This window comes from Hyla sarda, chromosome 11 (assembly GCF_029499605.1).
Source record: "Hyla sarda isolate aHylSar1 chromosome 11, aHylSar1.hap1, whole genome shotgun sequence".
Classification (NCBI taxonomy): Eukaryota; Metazoa; Chordata; class Amphibia; order Anura; family Hylidae; genus Hyla; species Hyla sarda.
This window is the reverse complement of record NC_079199.1, coordinates 71,372,268-71,391,458: the sequence shown is the minus strand read 5'-3', so window position 1 is coordinate 71,391,458 and position 19,191 is coordinate 71,372,268. Positions and strand designations below refer to the sequence as shown.

At 40.3% G+C, this 19,191-nt stretch overlaps 1 protein-coding gene across 1 annotated transcript in view; it reads left to right on the top strand.

Annotated features, from left to right (window-relative positions):
• Positions 1-19,191, top strand: part of GALNT16 (polypeptide N-acetylgalactosaminyltransferase 16) — a 250,697-nt gene that overhangs the window by 101,493 nt on the left and 130,013 nt on the right. The window contains exons 2-3 of the mRNA XM_056547334.1: positions 10,767-10,942; positions 19,057-19,155. Coding sequence (XP_056403309.1) covers positions 10,767-10,942; positions 19,057-19,155 — 275 coding nt within the window. The remainder of the gene's footprint in view (positions 1-10,766; positions 10,943-19,056; positions 19,156-19,191) is intronic.

Here is a 19,191-nt window from a genome sequence, read left to right as displayed (position 1 = left end):
TTTCCTTACTTGAGAGAAATTGAGTTACAAATTTTAGGAAGATTTCTCTCCTTTTACCCCTTTTAAAAATTCAAAAACTGGGTCTACAAGAACAAAAAATGAAGATTTTGAATTTTCTCCTTCAATTTGCTGCTATTCCTGTGAAACACCTAAAGGGTTAACAAACTTTTTAATGTCAATTTGAATACTTTGAGGGGTGCAGTTTTTATAATGGGGTCATTAATGGGGTATTTCTAATAAAGAAGGCCCTTCAAATCCACTTCAAAACTGAACTGGTCCCTGAAAATTTTTGATTTTGAAATTTTTGTGAAAAATTTGAAAATTGCTGCTGAACTTTGGAGCCCTCTGATGTCTTCCAAAAGTAAAAACATGTCAACTTTATGATGGAAACATAAAGTAGACATATTGTATATGTGAATCATTTTGTGGAGCTTTTTTTCTTTTACTACTTGTAAAACTAAAAAAATTTTTGTTATTACCAGCAATTCAGTGTTAAAATTGTTAAAATTCTATTCTTTCACTTTTACGGCCCACTGTGCAAAAAACATGTGAGGTGTAAGTACTCACTATAACCCTTGTTACATTCCTTGAGTAGTTTCTAATATGGTGTCACATGTGTGGGGTTACTGTTATTCTTGCACAATGGGGGCTTTGTAAACGCACATGGCCCCCGACTTCAATTCCAACAAACTTTTCACTCCAAAAGCCCAATGGCGCTCCTTCTAGTAACATAGTAACATAGTTCATAATGTCGAAAAAAGACCAGAGTCCATCAAGTTCAACCTATAACCCTAATGAGTCCCTACTGAGTTGATCCAGAGAAATGCAAAAAAATACTTGAGGTAAAAATTCATTCCCAACTCCAAATATGGCATCAGAATAGATCCCTGGATCAACCTTCTGTCCATATAGATCTAGAATCCATAACCTGTAATGTTATTCTCCAAAAATGCGTCCAGACCCCTTTTTAATTCTTTTACAGAGTTCACCATGACGACCTCCTCTGGCAGAGAATTCCACAGTCTCACTGCTTTTACATTAAAGAACCCCTGTCTGTGCTGGTGTAGAAATCTTCTTTCCTCTAGACGTAGAGGATGCCCCCTTGTTATAGATACAGTCCTGGGTATAAATAGATCATGGGAAAGATCTCTGTATGGTCCCTTGATATATTTATACATAGTTATTAGGTCGACCCTAAACCTTTTTTCTAAACTAAATTCTGATAATCTTTCTGGGTACTGTAGTCCTCCCATTCCCCGTATTACTCTGGTTGCCCGTCTTTGAACCCTCTCCAGCTCCACTATATCTTTCTTGTACACTGGTGCCAAGTACTGTACACAGAATTCCATGTGTGGTCTGACTAGTGATTTGTACAGCGGTATAATTATTTTCTTGTCGTGGGCATCTATGCCCCTATTGATGCACCCCATGATTTTATTTGCCTTGGCAGCAGGTGCCCTACACTGGTCACTACAGCTAAATTTACTATTAACTAAGACTCCCAAGTCCTTTTCCATGTCAGTCTTCCCAAGTGTTCTCCCATTTAATTCATCATCCCAGCCTGGATTTTTCTTCCCCATGTGCATTACCTTACATTTATCAGTGTTGAACCTCATGTGCCACTTCCCAGCCAAAACCTCCAACCTATCCAGATCCATTTGTAACAGTGCACTGTCCTCTATAGTTTTTACCGCTTTAAATAATTTAGTATCATCTGCAAAGATTGCTACTTTACTATTCAATCCCTCTACAAGGTCATTAATGAATATATTAAATAGAACAGGACCCAAGACTGACCCCTGTGGTACCCCACTAGTAACAGTCACCCAATCAGAATAAGTACCATTAATAACCACCCTCTGTTTCCTATCACTGAGCCAGTTACTTACCCACTTGCACACATTTTGCAACAATCCAAGCATTCCCATTTTATGCACCAACCTTTTATGTGGCACCGTATCAAATGCTTTGGAAAAATCAAGATATTTGACATCCAGCGATTGCCCCTGGTCCAGTCTGGAGCTCACCTCCTCATAAAAACTGATCAGGTTAGTTTGACAGGACCGATCTCTCATAAATAGTGTTGAGCGGCATAGGCCATATTCGAATTCGCGAATATTCGCGAATATATGGACGAATATTCGTCATATTCGCGAATATTCGCATATTCGTAATATTCTCGTTTTATTTTCGCATATGCGAATATTTGCGTGTGCGAAAATTAACATATGCTAAAATTTGCATATACAAAAATCAGCATAAGCGAAAATTAGCATATGCGAAAATTCGCACAAGCGAAAATTAGCATATGCAAATTTTCGCATATGCGAAAATTCGCACACCAGTCTCACACAGTAGTATTAGAGCCTTCTTACACCACATAAGCTGGAAGCAGAGAGGGATGATCACTGTGATTTTTACTGTGAAAAAAAACAAAAAAACAAAAAACAATATTCGTAATTACGAATATATAGCGCTATATTCACGAATATTCGTGAATTCGCGAATATGCGATATTCGCAAATAAAATTCGAATTGCGAATATTCGCGAGCAACACTACTCATAAAGCCATGCTGATATGGAGTCATAAAATTTTTTTTATCCAGATACTCCAAAATAGCATCCCTTAGAAAATCCTCAAACAATTTACATACAGTGGAGTTTAAACCTATACAGGCAGAGAGCGAGCACAGCGCTCGTGCGTGCGCGGCACGTGAAATTTAAGTATCCCCTGTCACGATCACACCCTATCGGTCCAGCCAAGATGCTAGAGAGAGTGTGATGGTGCAAGGGTTAAAGCCACCAGACCTCTGGGTTTCCACTACTAGTCCCAGCAAGTCACCAAATTAACCCTTAGATAAACGTGTTTCACCCGAGCTGCCTTCAGAAAGGTGAGCTCATATATTTAGAGATCAAAGACCAGAGCTGATTAATTAAACATTTAATCTGATTAAAGGTATCACAGTGCTGATTATATAAAAATACAGAAACAAATGACATACAGGTATAAGAATATATATAAGAGTTCAGCAATCAAGTTCAGAAAAGTAAAAATGAAGTTCTTACAGCATTGATATTATAACAATCCATGAGAGAGGGTCTCCAGCTGTTCTTAGGATGGTCTTGTCAGCTTGGGGCACAGATCTTAACCACTCACTCTAGCATTGTTACATATTATATATCTCCTTTTTGGAGGGAGACTCCATTCCCCCCTCCCCTCTGGTCCCACCAGGGGGGCATCTCTCTTCCTGGCCCTCTTATCTGGTTGATTATATGCAGGACTTCAGAGACGATGTAAACACACAGCCAGACCCCCCCCCCCCCCCCCCAAAAAAAAAACTGCAATATACAAAAGACACAGGATACACCGTCTAAATGACCCCTCACCCCCCAGGTCTTAGTTTATACATAGATGCAATAATAAAACACAGGTATGTTTCCATAATCAGGCCTTGGGCCTGACATCCCCGTCCCCCTGAATCTCCCTCTCCTCATTCATTGCAGCGTGCGAGCTGCAGGAGAGAGAGGAGACTGGCGGAAGCGAGCCCCGGCCAGGCTTCAGATGACGTTGCGCCTGCTGGGGCCGCCCACTTCCTGCCCTCACCAGAGAGCTCAACTCTGAGCTCCTGCAGCTGTGCAAAAAAAGGTAATTTTATGGGGATTTGGTGAAAAATAAAGACAAGGATAGATGTAGTTAGTGTCAGGGACAGATGGGGAGGGGGAATAGGGAAATCTAATTTAGTGATAGCTACTCTTTAAGGCAAAAATGAGCTGCATCTTTAGGGGGTTAAGATGCAGCTTTTGGATGGATTATGTAATGGTTATATTCTACTTGTACACGTGGCTGTATCTAAGGAATACATTGCGCAAGAAACACATATTACATCCAATGTTCCAATGTTGTCTTTATTTTTGTTAGTAAGTCACAGATTTATTTCCTGTGCCAAATCTTCAAATAACCCATCCTTTTTAATAGGCAGCATTTATTGGTTTGGTCAACTTTTTGGCAGGTGAAGTGGTTTTCATCTAATGCATAAATCTGCACTATGTTGCTGCTGACAAAGTGGACTAATTTAAGCAATGCTATGATCCCAGCTGCCCCCACAAGAACATCTGCTTATAAGAATAATGGTTCAGCCCACTGTGATATAACTAAGAAACTATTTGGCCAGAAGAGAAATGAGATATGTGTTTTAATTAGCCTATGACAGTACAACCATAACTCTTTCATGTTGTGCAATTTAATTCATATGACATGACCAAGAAGGATCTAAAAGACTCTTTATAATGTGCTAAAGGTGCCAGGACAGAGAGTATTGTGCTGTGTTTGCACAACGCACTCCAAAATTATCTGTATATTACTATAACATGTATGACGTTATTTATTAAGCAGCAGCAGTGCTGTACAATTAGTAACAGGGTCCAGTGACCCAAAACTACAAATAGATACAATGATATATAAACAAAGAATGAAGCATAAGAGAATATGCTGCCAAACATTCACATAGATGCTGCAGTCAATAGTAACCATAGCATCAAAGTGGTTAGACTAGAAAGAAAGACAGGGCTCCCTCTGTCTTGCAATATCCCCACTGTAATGCAATTGCGCAAGCATTGGTTGTCATAACAATTTGAGGCTTAAAAAAAGCCTCCCATGTCTGCCTTTCAGAAGTATTGTAGTGTATTTTATGAGCGATCAGAGGACTGCACACTCCATTATAAAACAAAAATATTAATAAAAGTCAAAAGGAGGTTTGAGGAAATTACATGAAATTATCCTGCACATATATATACACCTGTATATACCTGTGAGCCAATCATTGGCTGAGGTGGGACATGTGGCACTTCCTTGTTTCATATCACAAAAATGCTTCCCTCATCAGGCTCCTTTCTGCACTTTCACAAGATGGGCTAACAGCCATTGAGGAATCAAGTGAGGGATTATACTGTCCATACAATGGAGAGGCAGTGAGGTAGATGAGAGCCTGAAGCAAACATACCCTACAACAAGAACACAAACATACCGCTTACACTGCTAAGTACTGCTCTATATGTCTCTAATGCTGCTGCCTCTTAGGGTTTACCATAAAGAGATAGAAGGGATCGCAGGATCTTCATGTGTGGGTTTGTGTGTGACATCATAGGGGCTAGCTTCCACCCACCAGTTAAGGGACAACTGAATATTACAGATGGAACCTGCAGAACAAAAATCTGGTTAAAAAAATGCCATTAAGAACTACACACACAGGACAGCTTATCCTGAATAGTTGCTGACACAACAGGAATACTTTCATGAATGATACTGAAGAACTGTTATATATTGCTGGGGATGGCATAAAAAAATAAAACATACTTACCTTATCTGGTCCTTTGGGGCTCTCACTGTAATATCATCAGGTCCCCACAAAGATACATCTACCTTCTACTTCTGAGACAAGCTCTTGTTTTAGAGACAGCCTGTTCAGCCAATCACTGGATTATCTTGTCTGGGATGCAGCTGTAGGGGACTGGATGACATCACAGCAGAAGTTCCAGGAGACCAAGGTAGGTAAGTATGTGGGGTTATTTTGTTTGTTTGTTTTTATGCCACCCCCAGAATAATATAAAGTTTATACATTTAGGACATGTTCACACTGATGAATTGGAGCGGAATTGAAGAGGAATAATTTCGGCCAGGAAAATCAAATTTTTACCAAATTCCTCAGTGTGAACGTTCATTCAAGGATAAATTGAAGCAGAATAAATTCCTGTCCAATTCCTCAGTGTGAACATACGTTTATCCAGATAATTCCTTTAAATTCCAAAATTGTTCTAGTGAACATTTGCATAAAAAGTAATACATTCCTAGTTATGATTAGAAAAATAGAATAGAATGGAATATTTCTGAATCTAACTTTTAGCACATGTGCAGCTAAGCCACAGTACGGCCAGGTCTGCATCAAAAATTCTTCACTGTGGATCTTAGGCTAAGTTTCTACTTGTTTAATTTTTTTGGGAAAAACGCCAAGAAAAACGCCAATCCTGCCGCTTTGAGTTTTTTCTGCCGAAAAACGCTGTGGCCAGATGTTAGCTGTAAATCAATGAGAAATCACAAAATTCTTTTTCCACTTGGCGTTTTTCAGTTTGGTGTTTTTTTAATCATTTTGGCGTTTTTTTCACTGTATTTTAGTTTCTTGGCGGTTTTTCAAAGTCGCAGCATGTTGAGCCAATGGCGTTTTTTCCCTGAAATTGTGGCGTTTTTCTCCAATAGAAGTCTATAGAAAAAATTGATCAATAAGGCATAGCGTTTCCTGGCATTTTGCACAAAAACACAACAATACCCCAGAATGATTAAAGCTTACCATTATTGATGAGATCCCTGAAGATCAGAGAGATCGTTTCCGTAAATTGATCAATAAGGAATCCTATTGGATATTTAAATTGAAATGCCTCCATCCTGATGGTTTAAATGATACGATTGAAAATGTAACATAACAGATATATCTAGGTCTTATTGTCTATTATATGGTTTTTCATGTATTGTATATTTATAATTTTGTGATTTTTAATGTATATTGTTTTATATTTACTGCTTTGATGCATTCCGGTCCGCTTTCTTTGTACTTCCTCTGACACGCTGTGACCCTGATGACCACTTCCGGTTCGACGTGTCTGGAGGAATTGTTTTGTGTTTTAAGTATGTATAAATATGTCTATGTGACCATTAGATTTTGTGAACTTGAAAAAGACGCCTGTCCTGGCGTCAAAACGCGTTGTTCCCAATAAATCGCCTAGCTATGTATATTGTTCCTTATCCATTCTGCGCCGACCTAAGTCCCTGTGGAGTTGGGAGGTTTTGCTGCAATAGAAGTCTATGGGAGTGAAAAACACATGTGGGTTTTAACTTTGGCGTTTTTGCATGTGGTTTTTATTCCTTTTTGGACTTTAGCAATCCAAAAAAGTGATGGAGATACCTTTTTTAATAAAATTTCGTAGGGTACCATAAAATAAAAAAAAAAAAGATACAGTAGTGATGGAAAAAATTGTATCTAACAAAATGTATTTTTTTTTATAACAAAACAGGGATCAATTTATGTGTGCGGGCAGGGCACTAAAAATGTAGTCGACAATAATAAAAAGGTAGTGTGTGTGTTTCACCTTTTGTCTTTCTTTTTTTTAAATTTTTTTAGGTAGTACTACTACTCCCAGCATGGAACATACTGTTCCATGATGGGAGTAGTAGTTCCTGTACTAATTGATAGATCTCCAGGGTCCATTGCGATCCTTCTGTATAATTTATTGATGCGGCCGGCCAGATGGTTCCAGCCAATCACAACTCTGTGGGAAATATGAATAGGTGTACATATATGTCAGTGCAGGGGACCATAGAAGAGTGTCCACCCGACCGCATCTATACATTGTATAGGAGGATCACAGCGGGTGTTAGGAGTGACATCTGCTGTGATCTTTCCTTAACTGCAGGTACTACAGCTCCGAACATGGAGCACACTCTGCTTCATGCTGGGAGCTGTAGTATCTGCATTAATAGACAGATTGCAGTGAGTGTAACTTCTGACACCTGATGCGATCTGTCTATTAATGCAGGTACTACAGCTCCCAGCATGGAGCAGAGTGTGCTGCATGTTGGGAGTAGTAGTACCTGCAGTTAAGAACAGATCACAGTGGGTATCACTCCTGACATCCAATGCGATCGTCCTATCTATTGCAGTGATGCGGAGCAGGTCTATACAGTGCTCATATCTCTGCACTATACTCCGGCCAGTGAAATGAATAGAACATCACTTCATATTTCCCGCTGAGAGCTGTGATTGGCTGCAACCATCCGGCCAATCTCCACTCTGGGCGGAAAATATGATGTTGGGATGAGTGATGTTCTATTCACATCACTGGCCAGAGTATAGTGCAGAGATGTGAGTGCTGTATAGAGCCGCAATATTATGGAAGATTGCATCGGGTGTCAGGACTGACACCCGGGGTGATATGTCTATTAGTACAGGTACTACTACTGCCATCATGGAACAGTCTGTTCCATGCTGGGAGTAGTAGTAATACCTAAAAAATGTAAAAAGAGAGAAAACAAAGTGAAACACACACTTTATAAAAAAAAACGATTAACATTTCGTTATAAAAAATAAAAATTTCGTTAAATACATTTTTTCCATCACTATTGCATCCTATTTTTTTTTTTTTTTTGGTACCCAACTAATTTTGGGTACCAAAAAAAAAACGCCAAAGGGGCCAAAAATGCAATCTCCACTCAAATGCAAAAAAAGCCAGAAAAAACGCAAGAAAGATATGCCAAACACAGGAAAATGCCAAACACAGGAAAATGCTGTGGGTTTTTTTCTGGCATTTTTTTCTTGTGCTGTTTTGGGCCACAAAAAAAAAAGTAGAAACTTAGCCTTACTGCAAACCTAAAGGAGTATTCCTTTATTTAGAATTCCAAAATATTCATGTCTTAGGCTAAGTTTCTACTTGGTTTTTTTGTGGCCCAAAAAATGCAAGAAAAAAAACGACAGAAAAAACAAATTTTTTTCTTGCGTTTTTGCTGGTGTTTTTTGCATTTGAGTTGAAATTGCATTTTTTTGCCCCCTTTGGTGTTTTTTTTTTTTTTTTTTTTTGTTACCCATAAAAGAAAAAAGGATTCAGTAGTAATGGAAAAAAAATGTATTTAACAATATGTATATTTTTAACAAAATTTTTATAAATTTTTAATAAAGTGTGTGTGTTTCACTTTGTTTTCTCAATTTTTACATTTATTAGGTTGTACTACTACTCCCAGCATGGAACAAACTGTTCCATGATGGGAGTAGTAGTACCTGTACTAATAAACATATCGCCCCGGGTGTCAGTCCTGACACCCGGTGCAATTGTCCATAATATTGCAGGGATGCGGAGCTGCTCTATACAGCGCTCCGCATCTCTGCACTATACTCCGGCCAGTGATGTGAATAGAACATCACTTATCTTTTCACTCCTATTTCCCGCCCAGAGTGGGGATTGGCCAGATGGTTGCAGCCAATCACAGCTCTCAGCTGGAAGTATGAATGAGTGATGTTCATCACTGGCCGGAGTATAGTGCAGAGATGTGAGCGCTGTATAGAGCCGCTCTGCATCCCTGCAATAGATAGGACGATCGCATCGGGTGTCAGGAGTGATAACCACTGTGATCTGTTCTTAACTGTAGGTACTACTACTCCCAACATGGAGCACACTCTGCTCCATGCTGGGAGCTGTAGTGCCTGCATTAATAGACAGATCGCAGCCAGTGTAACTTTTGACACCTGTTGCGATCTGTCTATTAATGCAGGTACTACAGCTCCCAGCATGGAGCAGAGTGTGCTCCATGTTGGGAGCAGTAGTACCTGCAGTTAAGGAAAGATCACAGCGAATGTCACTCCTGACACCCGCTGTGATCCTCCTGTATAATGTATAGATGCTGTCGTCCGCTCTTCTATGGTCCCTTGCACTGATGTATATATACACCTATTCATATTTCCCATAGAGAGTTGTGATTGGCTGGAACCATCTGGCCAATCACAGCTCTCTGCGGGAAATATGAATAGGTGTATATATATACGGCAGTGCAGGGGACCTTAGAAGAATGGCGGCCGCATCTATAAAATTATACAGAAGGATCGCAACGGACCTGGGTGATCTGTCAATTAGTACAGGTACTACTACTCCCATCATGAAACAGTGTGTTCCATGCTGGGAGTAGTAGTACTACCTAAAAAAAAAAAAAAAAAGTAAAGAAAAAAAGTGGAAAACACACACACACTACATTTTTATTATTGTCGGCTACATTTTTAATGTCCTGCCCGCCCACATAAATTGATCCCGGTTTTAAAAATTAATAAAAATGTTGTTATAAAAAAAGATACATTTCGTTAGATACAATTTTTTCCATCACTACTGTATCTTTTTTATTATTATTTTTAATGGTACCCTACGAAATTTTAGTAAAAAAGGTATCTCCATCACTTTTTTGGATCGCGAAAGTCCAAAAAAAAAAAAAAAAAAAAAAAAATATATATATATATATATATATATATATATATATATATATATAAAAACCACCTGCAAAAACGCCAAAGTTAAAACCCACATGTCATTTTTTTTTCTGTGTTTTTTTTTACTCCCATAGGCTTCTATTGGACAAAAATACCACAATTTCAGGGAAAAAAACGCCATTGGCTAAACATGCTGCGACTTTGCAAAACCACCAAGGAGCTAAAAAACTGTGAAAAAAACGCCAATAGGATTTAAAAAAACGCCAAACTGAAAAACGCCAAGTGGAAAAAGAAGTTTGCGATTTTTAATTGATCTACAGCTAACATCTGGCTGCAATGTTTTTTGGCCGAAAAGAATTGGCGTTTTTCTTGGTGTCCCCCCCCCCCAAAAAAAAAAAAACAAGTAGAAACTTAGCCTTACAAACACATTATTTGCTATGGATTTACTGCAGATTTCATCCCCGCCAACCTGAAAGTGGTGAAATCTGCAGGGGGTTCATATTTCTTGAAAAAAATCTGCAGCATATGGAGAAGATTTGGAAACGTTGCTGTGTTGCTGTGGATTTTACCTATTTATATCCGTTATGTGTGGATTTAGCCTTATAATGTCACAATCAGTATTAAACAAACTTTCTGTTCTTGTTTCTTCACCTTTTAAATCTGCCAAGAATATCTGAGAATGGAGAATTGTATAGGGATTTGCAGACTAAAATACAGTCACAGCACGTTTCATGAAATGGGTTTTGTTCCAGGTGACGTCAGCCTTGCAGACAGAGAAGGGGAAGCTGAATAGTTTTGATGAGAAGTTGTATCTCTCCTCAAAGTTTCTAAAAGCTGGAGAAGATCCTTACCGGCAGCATGCCTTCAACCAGCTGGAGAGTGACAAGCTGAGCAGTGACCGGCCTATTCGGGACACAAGACATTACAGGTAGTATAGAACTGTTGGGAAAATGAGCAAAAAAAATGTTTGTGGGAAGAATAGAAAAGTCAGGGACACTGAGCTGGACCCTGCATGCCTGGCTTTGTGTCAAACAGCTGTGAAGATTAGATTCACTGTACATACTAAGCCAATTTTTTTTCATTTTTTTTTTTTTTATTTCTTTTGGGAGGGGGGGGGGGGCTAAAAAAAAATTACTGCACAGAAGAATATTAGTTGTTTCTTTGATGTTGAGTCAAAATGCAATAATGCATAGTTATAGGTTTAGTAAATTGTGAATAGTCTTTAGTTTCCATTTTTAGATGTCAATTATTACTCAAAGTCTGGGTCTCTTCTGCCAAAAGCCAATCCAACATGTGCCTGCAGCAGCTCCGAGTTTACCAGTTTTTGTAGAGAAGATTTGTCTTGATGATGTTCACCTGAAATTCAATATTTCTTTGTAAAGAATTAAGAAAAGAGTATGCAGTCCTTTATTGCAATGGATTTTTATAAAGGTTTGGTAATCTGTATAACATTTATAATATTAAAGGGGTACTCCGGCGCTAAGACATCTTATCCCCTATCCGGATGGCGGGGGTCCCGCCGCTGGGGACCCCCTTGATCTTCCACACCGCACCCCGTTAGAATCCCGTTAGGGGTACTCCGGCGCTAAGACATCTTATCCCCTATCCAAATCGCGGGGGTCCCGCCGCTGGGGACCCCCTTGATCTTCCACGCCGCACCCCGTTAGAATCAGCCCCCGGAGCATGCTCGCCAGCACGCTCCGGGGGCTGATTCTAACGGGGTGCGGCGTGGAAGATCACGGGGGTCCCCAGCGTCAGGACCTCCGCAATCAGGCATCTTATCCTCTATCCTTTGGATAGGGGATAAGATGACTTAGCGCCGGAGTACCCCTTTAAAGTATTAAAGCCCGCTTCCATATACAACCTGAAAATAGCATTTGACAATTGTTTTAGGCACAAACATGACTCCAGGCACACCTGAATTTTAGGATATGTATACAGATGAATTTTGATCTGTTAGGAAAATGACGAGTACAATATATTTCCCATCTGATTTATATCAGCCTGTTTTATGGCTAAGGAGTAGCATAAGCGCTGCGGAATCTGTAAGCGCTATATAAATAAAATGATTATTATATAAATAAAAAATTATTATTATTTACAAGCTGTTGGCATCTACCAGTAGCGTGATTGCGCCTTCCCTGCTTTTTATGACAAAACTTAACCAATTTAAACCAGCCATAAACATGAGACAAGTGCAAGCTGAACATGCCGATTTTGGTGTGTATTATGGCGTCCCAGATATCCCCCAACAGATGATGTCAGGGAAAAGAGGAATCAGTTCTGTTGTATTTCCAATGCCCAGTGGAGATAAGCCACCACCATAGGAGTCTGGCAGTGGCATTTTTCCCTTTTCCCATTCCAAATGCTTTGTTAACCAAACAAGCTTATGTGCATGGCTTTCTTTACTGCTTGGATTCTAGCTAAAGCTGCATTGATAATTATTTAGCCCTCAGTGCTGAAGTTACCAGAAAAGTTGCTCCGGTCCTTTTCAACCCAGGGAAGCATAGTGTTTACTCCAGACATTATACAGTAATCTGAGTTACATCTAAATGTCCTGGTGTAATATAGGAGCTCTGCTAAATTGCTGGGTTTGTTCCTGACAACATACTTGTGGACTCCAATAGCAACCAGTGGAATTGCCTTGAACTTTACTGTACAAACTCAGGAACAGTAGAAGATAAATAAAGCATAGTTGTTTACGATATACTATATAGAAATTGTAAAATGTGGACATACCTTCTAAACCTACTATATACTGTATAGTCTTTCTTTAGGTTATATTCCTCAAAGGCAATGTGTCAGCAGAAAATTACCTGTAATCCAATGAAAGATCACTCTTTCAAATTTGGTCAGGGAGGGGGTTAATAAAAAAACTGCAATATAATGAAGGAGGTCCCAGCACTCACCGATGCAAGCAATTGATATTTTATTGTATATCCAAGTCACAGGACGCGTTTCGGCACTTAGCCTTCCTCTGCTCAGCAGAGGAAGGCTAAGTGCCGAAACGCGTCCTGTGACTTGGATATACAATAAAATATCAATTGCTTGCATCGGTGAGTGCTGGGACCTCCTTCATTATATTGCATTACTTTTTTCCTCGTGCACCACCACCTTTTCAGATAGTTCAGCCCGGGTTCAGCAATATGATGTCACATGCCCGCTCAGCCAAACAGTAGGTGTCTGACATCAGGTCACCAAACCCAGAAGCAGAGCTCTATTATACCAGCGACAACGAGGGAACAAGGATATTAAGACAAATTCTATTTTTTTCTAACCCCTTTCATGACCAGATGTTAAAGAAAAGTTTTTGCTAGAAGATAGGCTTCCAGAAGAAGTGGGAGTTGCAAATACAGCAAATGACCATACATGGGATAGGCATGAGGCTATTTTTTATATAGGAGAGGACCAGGGACTATTGATAGTATTCAGAATATTGGGCAGACGAGTTTTTTTTAGTAATTACATTTTTTTTATCCAAAATGTATTGCAAATTTTTGAGGCAGTTTTGTCAATTTTGCAGCCACATCGTGTGGGTCAAAGATGTCTTTAAATCATAAACTATTGAAAGTACCAGAGTTGAAAAATATTTGCCTAGAGGAGCTGTATAAAATTTTTTATGTTTATTCAAAGGGTTATCCAGAATCAGCAAAACAGCTGCATTCTTCAAAAACAGAGCCACACCTATCCTCAGGATAGGTGTGGTATTACAACTTAGCTTTATTGAGGCTAAGTTTCTACTTGTTTCTTTTTATTTAAAACGCAAAGAAAAACGCCAATTCTGCCGCATGGCGTTTTTTCAGCGAAAAAAACGCTGCGGCCAGAAGTTAGCTGTAAATTAATGAGAAATTGCAAAATTCTTTTTCCACTTGGCGTTTTCAGTTTGGTGTTTTTTTTTTATCCTTTCGGTGTTCTTTCACTCTTTTTTGGCATTTTTCAGCTCCTTGGTGGTTTTCCAAAATCGCAGCATGTTGAGCCACCGGCAATTCTTTTTTGTCAAAATCATGGTGTTTTTCTCCCATAGAAGTTTATGGGAGGGAATAAACGCCAAGAAAAACAATATGTCGGTTTTAACTTTGGCGTTTTTGCAGGCGGTTTTTATTCTTTTTTGGACTTTAATGATCCAAAAAAGTGATGGAGATACCTTTTTTTAATAACATTTCATTGGGAACCATTAAAAAAAAAAAAAAAAAAAAAAGATACAGTAGTGAAGGAAAAAATGGTATCTAACGAAATTTATCTTTTTTATAACAACATTTTTATACATTTTTAAAACGGGGATCAATTTATGTGGGCGGGTGGGGACCTAAAAATGAAGCCGACAATAATAAAAATGTAGTGTGTGTGTGTGTTTTTCACTTTTTTCTTTATTTTTTAAATATTTTTTAGGTAGTACTACTACTCCCAGCATGGAACACACTGTTCCATGATGGGAGTAGTAGTACCTGTGCTAATAGACAGATCGCCCATTGCGATCCTCCTGTATAATTTATAGATGTTGCCAGCCACTCTTCTATGGTCCCCTGCACTGACGTATATATACACCTATTCAAATTTCCTGCAGAGAGCTGTGATTGGCCAGATGGTTCCAGCCAATCACAGCTCTCAGTGGGAAATAGGAATATGATATAGGAGGATCACAGTGGGTGTCAGGAGTGACATCCACTGTCATCTTTCCTTAACTGCAGGTACTACTACTCCCAACATGGAGCACACTCTGCTCAATGCTGGGAGCTGTAGTACCTGCATTAATAGACAGATTGCAGCAGGTGTAAGAAATTAAACTCGCTACGATATGTCTATTAATGCAGGTACTACAGCTCCCAACATGGAGCAGAGTGTGCTCCATGTTGGGAGTAGTAGTACCTGCAGGTAAGAACAGATCACAGTGGGTATCACTGCTGACACCCGATGCGATCGTCCTTTCTATTGCAGAGATGCAGAGCGGCTTTCTCCTGCACTCCGCATCTCTGCACTATACTCCGGCCAATCACTCATTCATATTTCCCTCAGAGCGGTGATTGGCTGCAACCATCCGGCCAAACACCACTCTGGGCGGAAAATATGAATGAGTGATGTTCTATTCACATCATTGGCCGGAGTATAGTGCAGAGATGTGAGCGCTGTATAGAGCCACTCCACATCTCTGCAATAGAAAGGACGATCGCATCGGGTGTCACGACTGACACCCGGGGCGATATGTCTATTAATACAGGTACTACTACTCCCATCAGGGAACAGTCTGTTCCATGCCGGGAGTAGTAGTACTACCTTAAAAATGTAAAAAATAGAGAAAAAAGTTAAACACACACACTTTATTAAAAATGTATTCAAATGTAGTTATAAAAAAAAAAATTTTGTTAAATACATGCATTTTCCATCACTACTGTATCCTTTTATTTTTGGGTACCAAAAGGTGCAATTTCCACACAAATGAAAAAAAGGCAGAAAGAACGGCACTGGTGTTTTTTCAGGCGTTTTTTTCCACCCAAAAAACACAGGACAAAAAAACAAGTAGAAACTTAGCCTTATAGAGGGGCATTTACTAATCTTTTACTATGTAGTCTGGTTTTTCCCCTGTTTTTTTCTACTTCATTTTTGACTGTGCGACAAATTTACTAAATTGTTGCACGGCATTAATAAATTTGGCACACATAGGCAAAAGTGGGAAATTTACTTCATGTAGTAGAAAAAATAGTCTGTTCCTTTTTCCTGCTGTCTGAATAGGTTTGGCTGCTAGGTTTCCTTCTGGATCTTTTGTTTTTGAGTTTTTTTTTAGCTTTTTCACCACATCTAAATAATTCAATAACTACAGTGGTCCCTCAAGTTACAATATTAATTGGTTCCAGGACAACCATTGTAAGTTGAAACCATTGTATGTTGAGACCATAACTCTATGGAAACGTGGTAATTGGTTCTAAAGGCACCAAAATGTAATCCAAAAATAGGAAAAAGTGACAAAGAAAAATAAGTAGATAACTAATATAGATAAAGCAAATCCTTACATATAAAAGTAATAAAGATCTGCTGGGAGCTGTAAATCACTGTCTATGTCAGTGTTTCCCAAGCAGGGAGCCTCCAGCTGTTGCAAAACTATAACTCCCAGCATGCCTGGACAGCCAAAGGCTGTCCGGGCATGCTGGGAGTTGTAGTTTTGCAAAAGATGGGGGCCACCCTGCTTGGGAAACACTGGTCTAAGTAGAGGACAGGAGCTTCTTCAAGGGTCCTGTACAGTACAGGCAATGTCCCAAACAAGTAATGGAGTTGCCCTCACCTGTTGTCCAAAAGAGCAGCTAACCCTGATACAGGTAAAGTGTACAGAACATGTAATACCAGACACGAGTCAGTGCATACACTTCAGTAATACAGGGGTTTTACCAGTGAATGCCCATTTTGATTGGTTGGTTCTTCCAGCCATTGACACGTTTCACAGATCTGGACTGTCTGTACATTGTATGTTGAGTCTGGTTTCAACTTACGATGGTCCAGAAAAGACCATTGTATGTTGAAACTATTGTATGTTGAGGCCATTGTAAGTTGAGGGATCACTGTAAATTGTAGTCATGGCTCAGAAGTGGTAAACGGCGTTTAGTGTGTGTGTGTGTGTGTGTTTATTACATTTTTTAAACCACTTTTTTTCTCCCTAAATGTACTTACACTTTTTTTTTTTTTTTTGGTTACTTCTTGGACTCCTTCAGATTCGGTGGACTACTTCGACGACCAGCGTTTTTCTTTGCTTGATGTTAATAAAATGGTTAACGAGGGCTTGTGGGGGAGTGTTTTTTTGTAATAAAAAAATTTTTAAACCTGTTGTGTTTTTTTTTATTTTACTTTACTAGACAGGCTTAGTAGTTGAAGCTGCCGTATAGACAGAGTCCATTACTAAGCCGGGCTTAGCGTTAGCCACAAAAATAGCTAGCGCTAACCCCCAATTATTACCCCGGTACCCAACACCACAGGAGTGCCGGGAAGAGCCGTACCAACAGGCCCGGAGCGTCAAAAATGGGGCTTCTTGGCCTAGGCGGTAACAGGCTGGCATTATTTAGGTTGGGGAGGGCCAGTAACAATTTGGCTGAGAATAAAAATAGGGGTCCCTGTGTGTTTTTTAAATATATTTAATTATTTGATTTAAAAAAAAACAAAAAAAACGCATAGGGTCCCCCCTATTTTCATTCTCAGCCAAATACCAACCAAACAGTAACAGCCTGACGTTCCCAGGGTGGGCAAGGACCATTGTTACTGGCCCTCCCTAGCCTAAATAACGCCAGCCTGTTACCGCCTAGGCCCAGGAGCGCCATTTTTGACGCTCCAGGCCTGTTGGTACCGGCTCTTCCCGGCACCCCTGTGGCGTTGGGTACCGGGGTAATAATAGGGGGTTAGCGCTAGCGGTTTTTGTGGCTAACGCTAAGCCCAGGTTAGTAATGGACTCCGTCTATAAGACAGCTTCCACTACTAAGCCTGTCTAGTAAAGTAAGGAAAAAACACAACAGGTTTTAAAAATTTTTTCTTACAAACAACACTCCCCCACAAGCCCTCGTTAACCATTTTATTAAAATCAAACAAAGAAAAACGCTGGTCATCGAAGTAGTCCACCGAATCCGAAGGAGTCCACAGGATACACGGATCTGAAATGAGAAGAAAAAAAAAATAGGTTAGTGCATTTATTATCACCTGCCCTTACAGTAAGAACATGCTGGGAGTTGTAGTTGTGTGGTGCAGGAGATGTGTGGGCAAGTGACAAGCTTGTCCCCTGCCCTCAGCTGCAGGACTACAACTCCCAGCATGCCCTTACAGTTAGGTGGGGCGGAGGATGGGCACAGTGTTTCCCAACCTGAGACTTGTAGTTTTGCAACATCTGGAGGCACCCTGGTTGGGAAACACTGTTTTAGGCCAGTGTTTCCCAACCAGGGTGCCTCCAGGTGTTGCAAAACTACAACTCCCAGCATGCCTGGACAGCCAAAGGCTGTCTAGGCATGCTGGGAGTTGTAGTCTTGCAACATCTGGAGGCACCCTGGTTGGGAAACACTGGCCTAAAACAGTGTTTCCCAACCAGGGTGCCTCCAGATGTTGCAAAACTACAACTCCCAGCATGCCCTGACAGCCAAAGCCTTTGGCTCTCAGGGCAGGAGCCGGGCTGAGATTACTCCTCATACGGCCTCCCGCTACCCCCCCTTGTCTCCCGCCCGGGCTCCTCATACGGCCTCCCCGCTACCCCCCCTTGTCTCCCGCCCGGGCTCCTCATACGGCCTCCCCGCTACCCCCCCCCTTGTCTCCCGCCTGCGCCGCTCAGCTCCCGCTGCTACAAGACTACAACTCCCAGCGTGTCCTCACTGTAAGGGCATGCTGGGACTTGTAGTCTTGCAACAGCAGACAGATGGAAGTTGTGTGGCGCTGGCAGGTGAGAGGGGGGGATGTAAATCACTGCAGTGTCCCGGTAGCGCAGTGAGGGTAGCGGGGAGAAAGTATGTCGGAGCCCGGGCGGCAGTAGCTTTTCCTGCTCCATGTTGGAGCTGGAGTAAATTTAGTCATTTTTTACGCCCGTTGCGACAGTTTATTGCGCAACTGCGACTGTCTCAGTTAATAAATACCTGACCACTGCAAGTAAAAACTGAAAACTTGCGTAAATTAAGCGGGAATTTTTTTTTTACTTTCTAGCTCTTGCTAGAGAAAGTCGCACAAAAAATAGGGTAGGCGCAATTGCGACAATTTTGCGCCAAAAATAGTCAGAAAAAAATGACTAAACCCCTTAATAAATGCCCCTCATAGTGATTAGAGCCAAGCTGTTATACAACGCACTGCTGGAGGACAGGTGTGGTGCTGTTTTTGGAAGATATTAGCCCTGTGTCAGAAGCAGCAAGTTTATTTTAGATGTTGCATGAGAGTTGAAGGAAAAGGTGGCATGTAATCTCATAACTAGCTACAAAGTCTTCAAAATGAATTGGTTTACATTTCCAGCCATGTGACTTCTAGACGATTAGGGATCATCAGAGAATGCTTTGAAGGAAATTGCTGTTATATTTTGTTTATTCTGTTTCTTTCCAGATGCACCTCTGTACATTACGACAATGACCTTCCATCCACTAGTATTATTATTACTTTTCATAATGAAGCACGTTCTACTCTGCTCAGAACCATTAAAAGGTTGGTACTGATTCTGAATAGTATACCTCTGTTTAT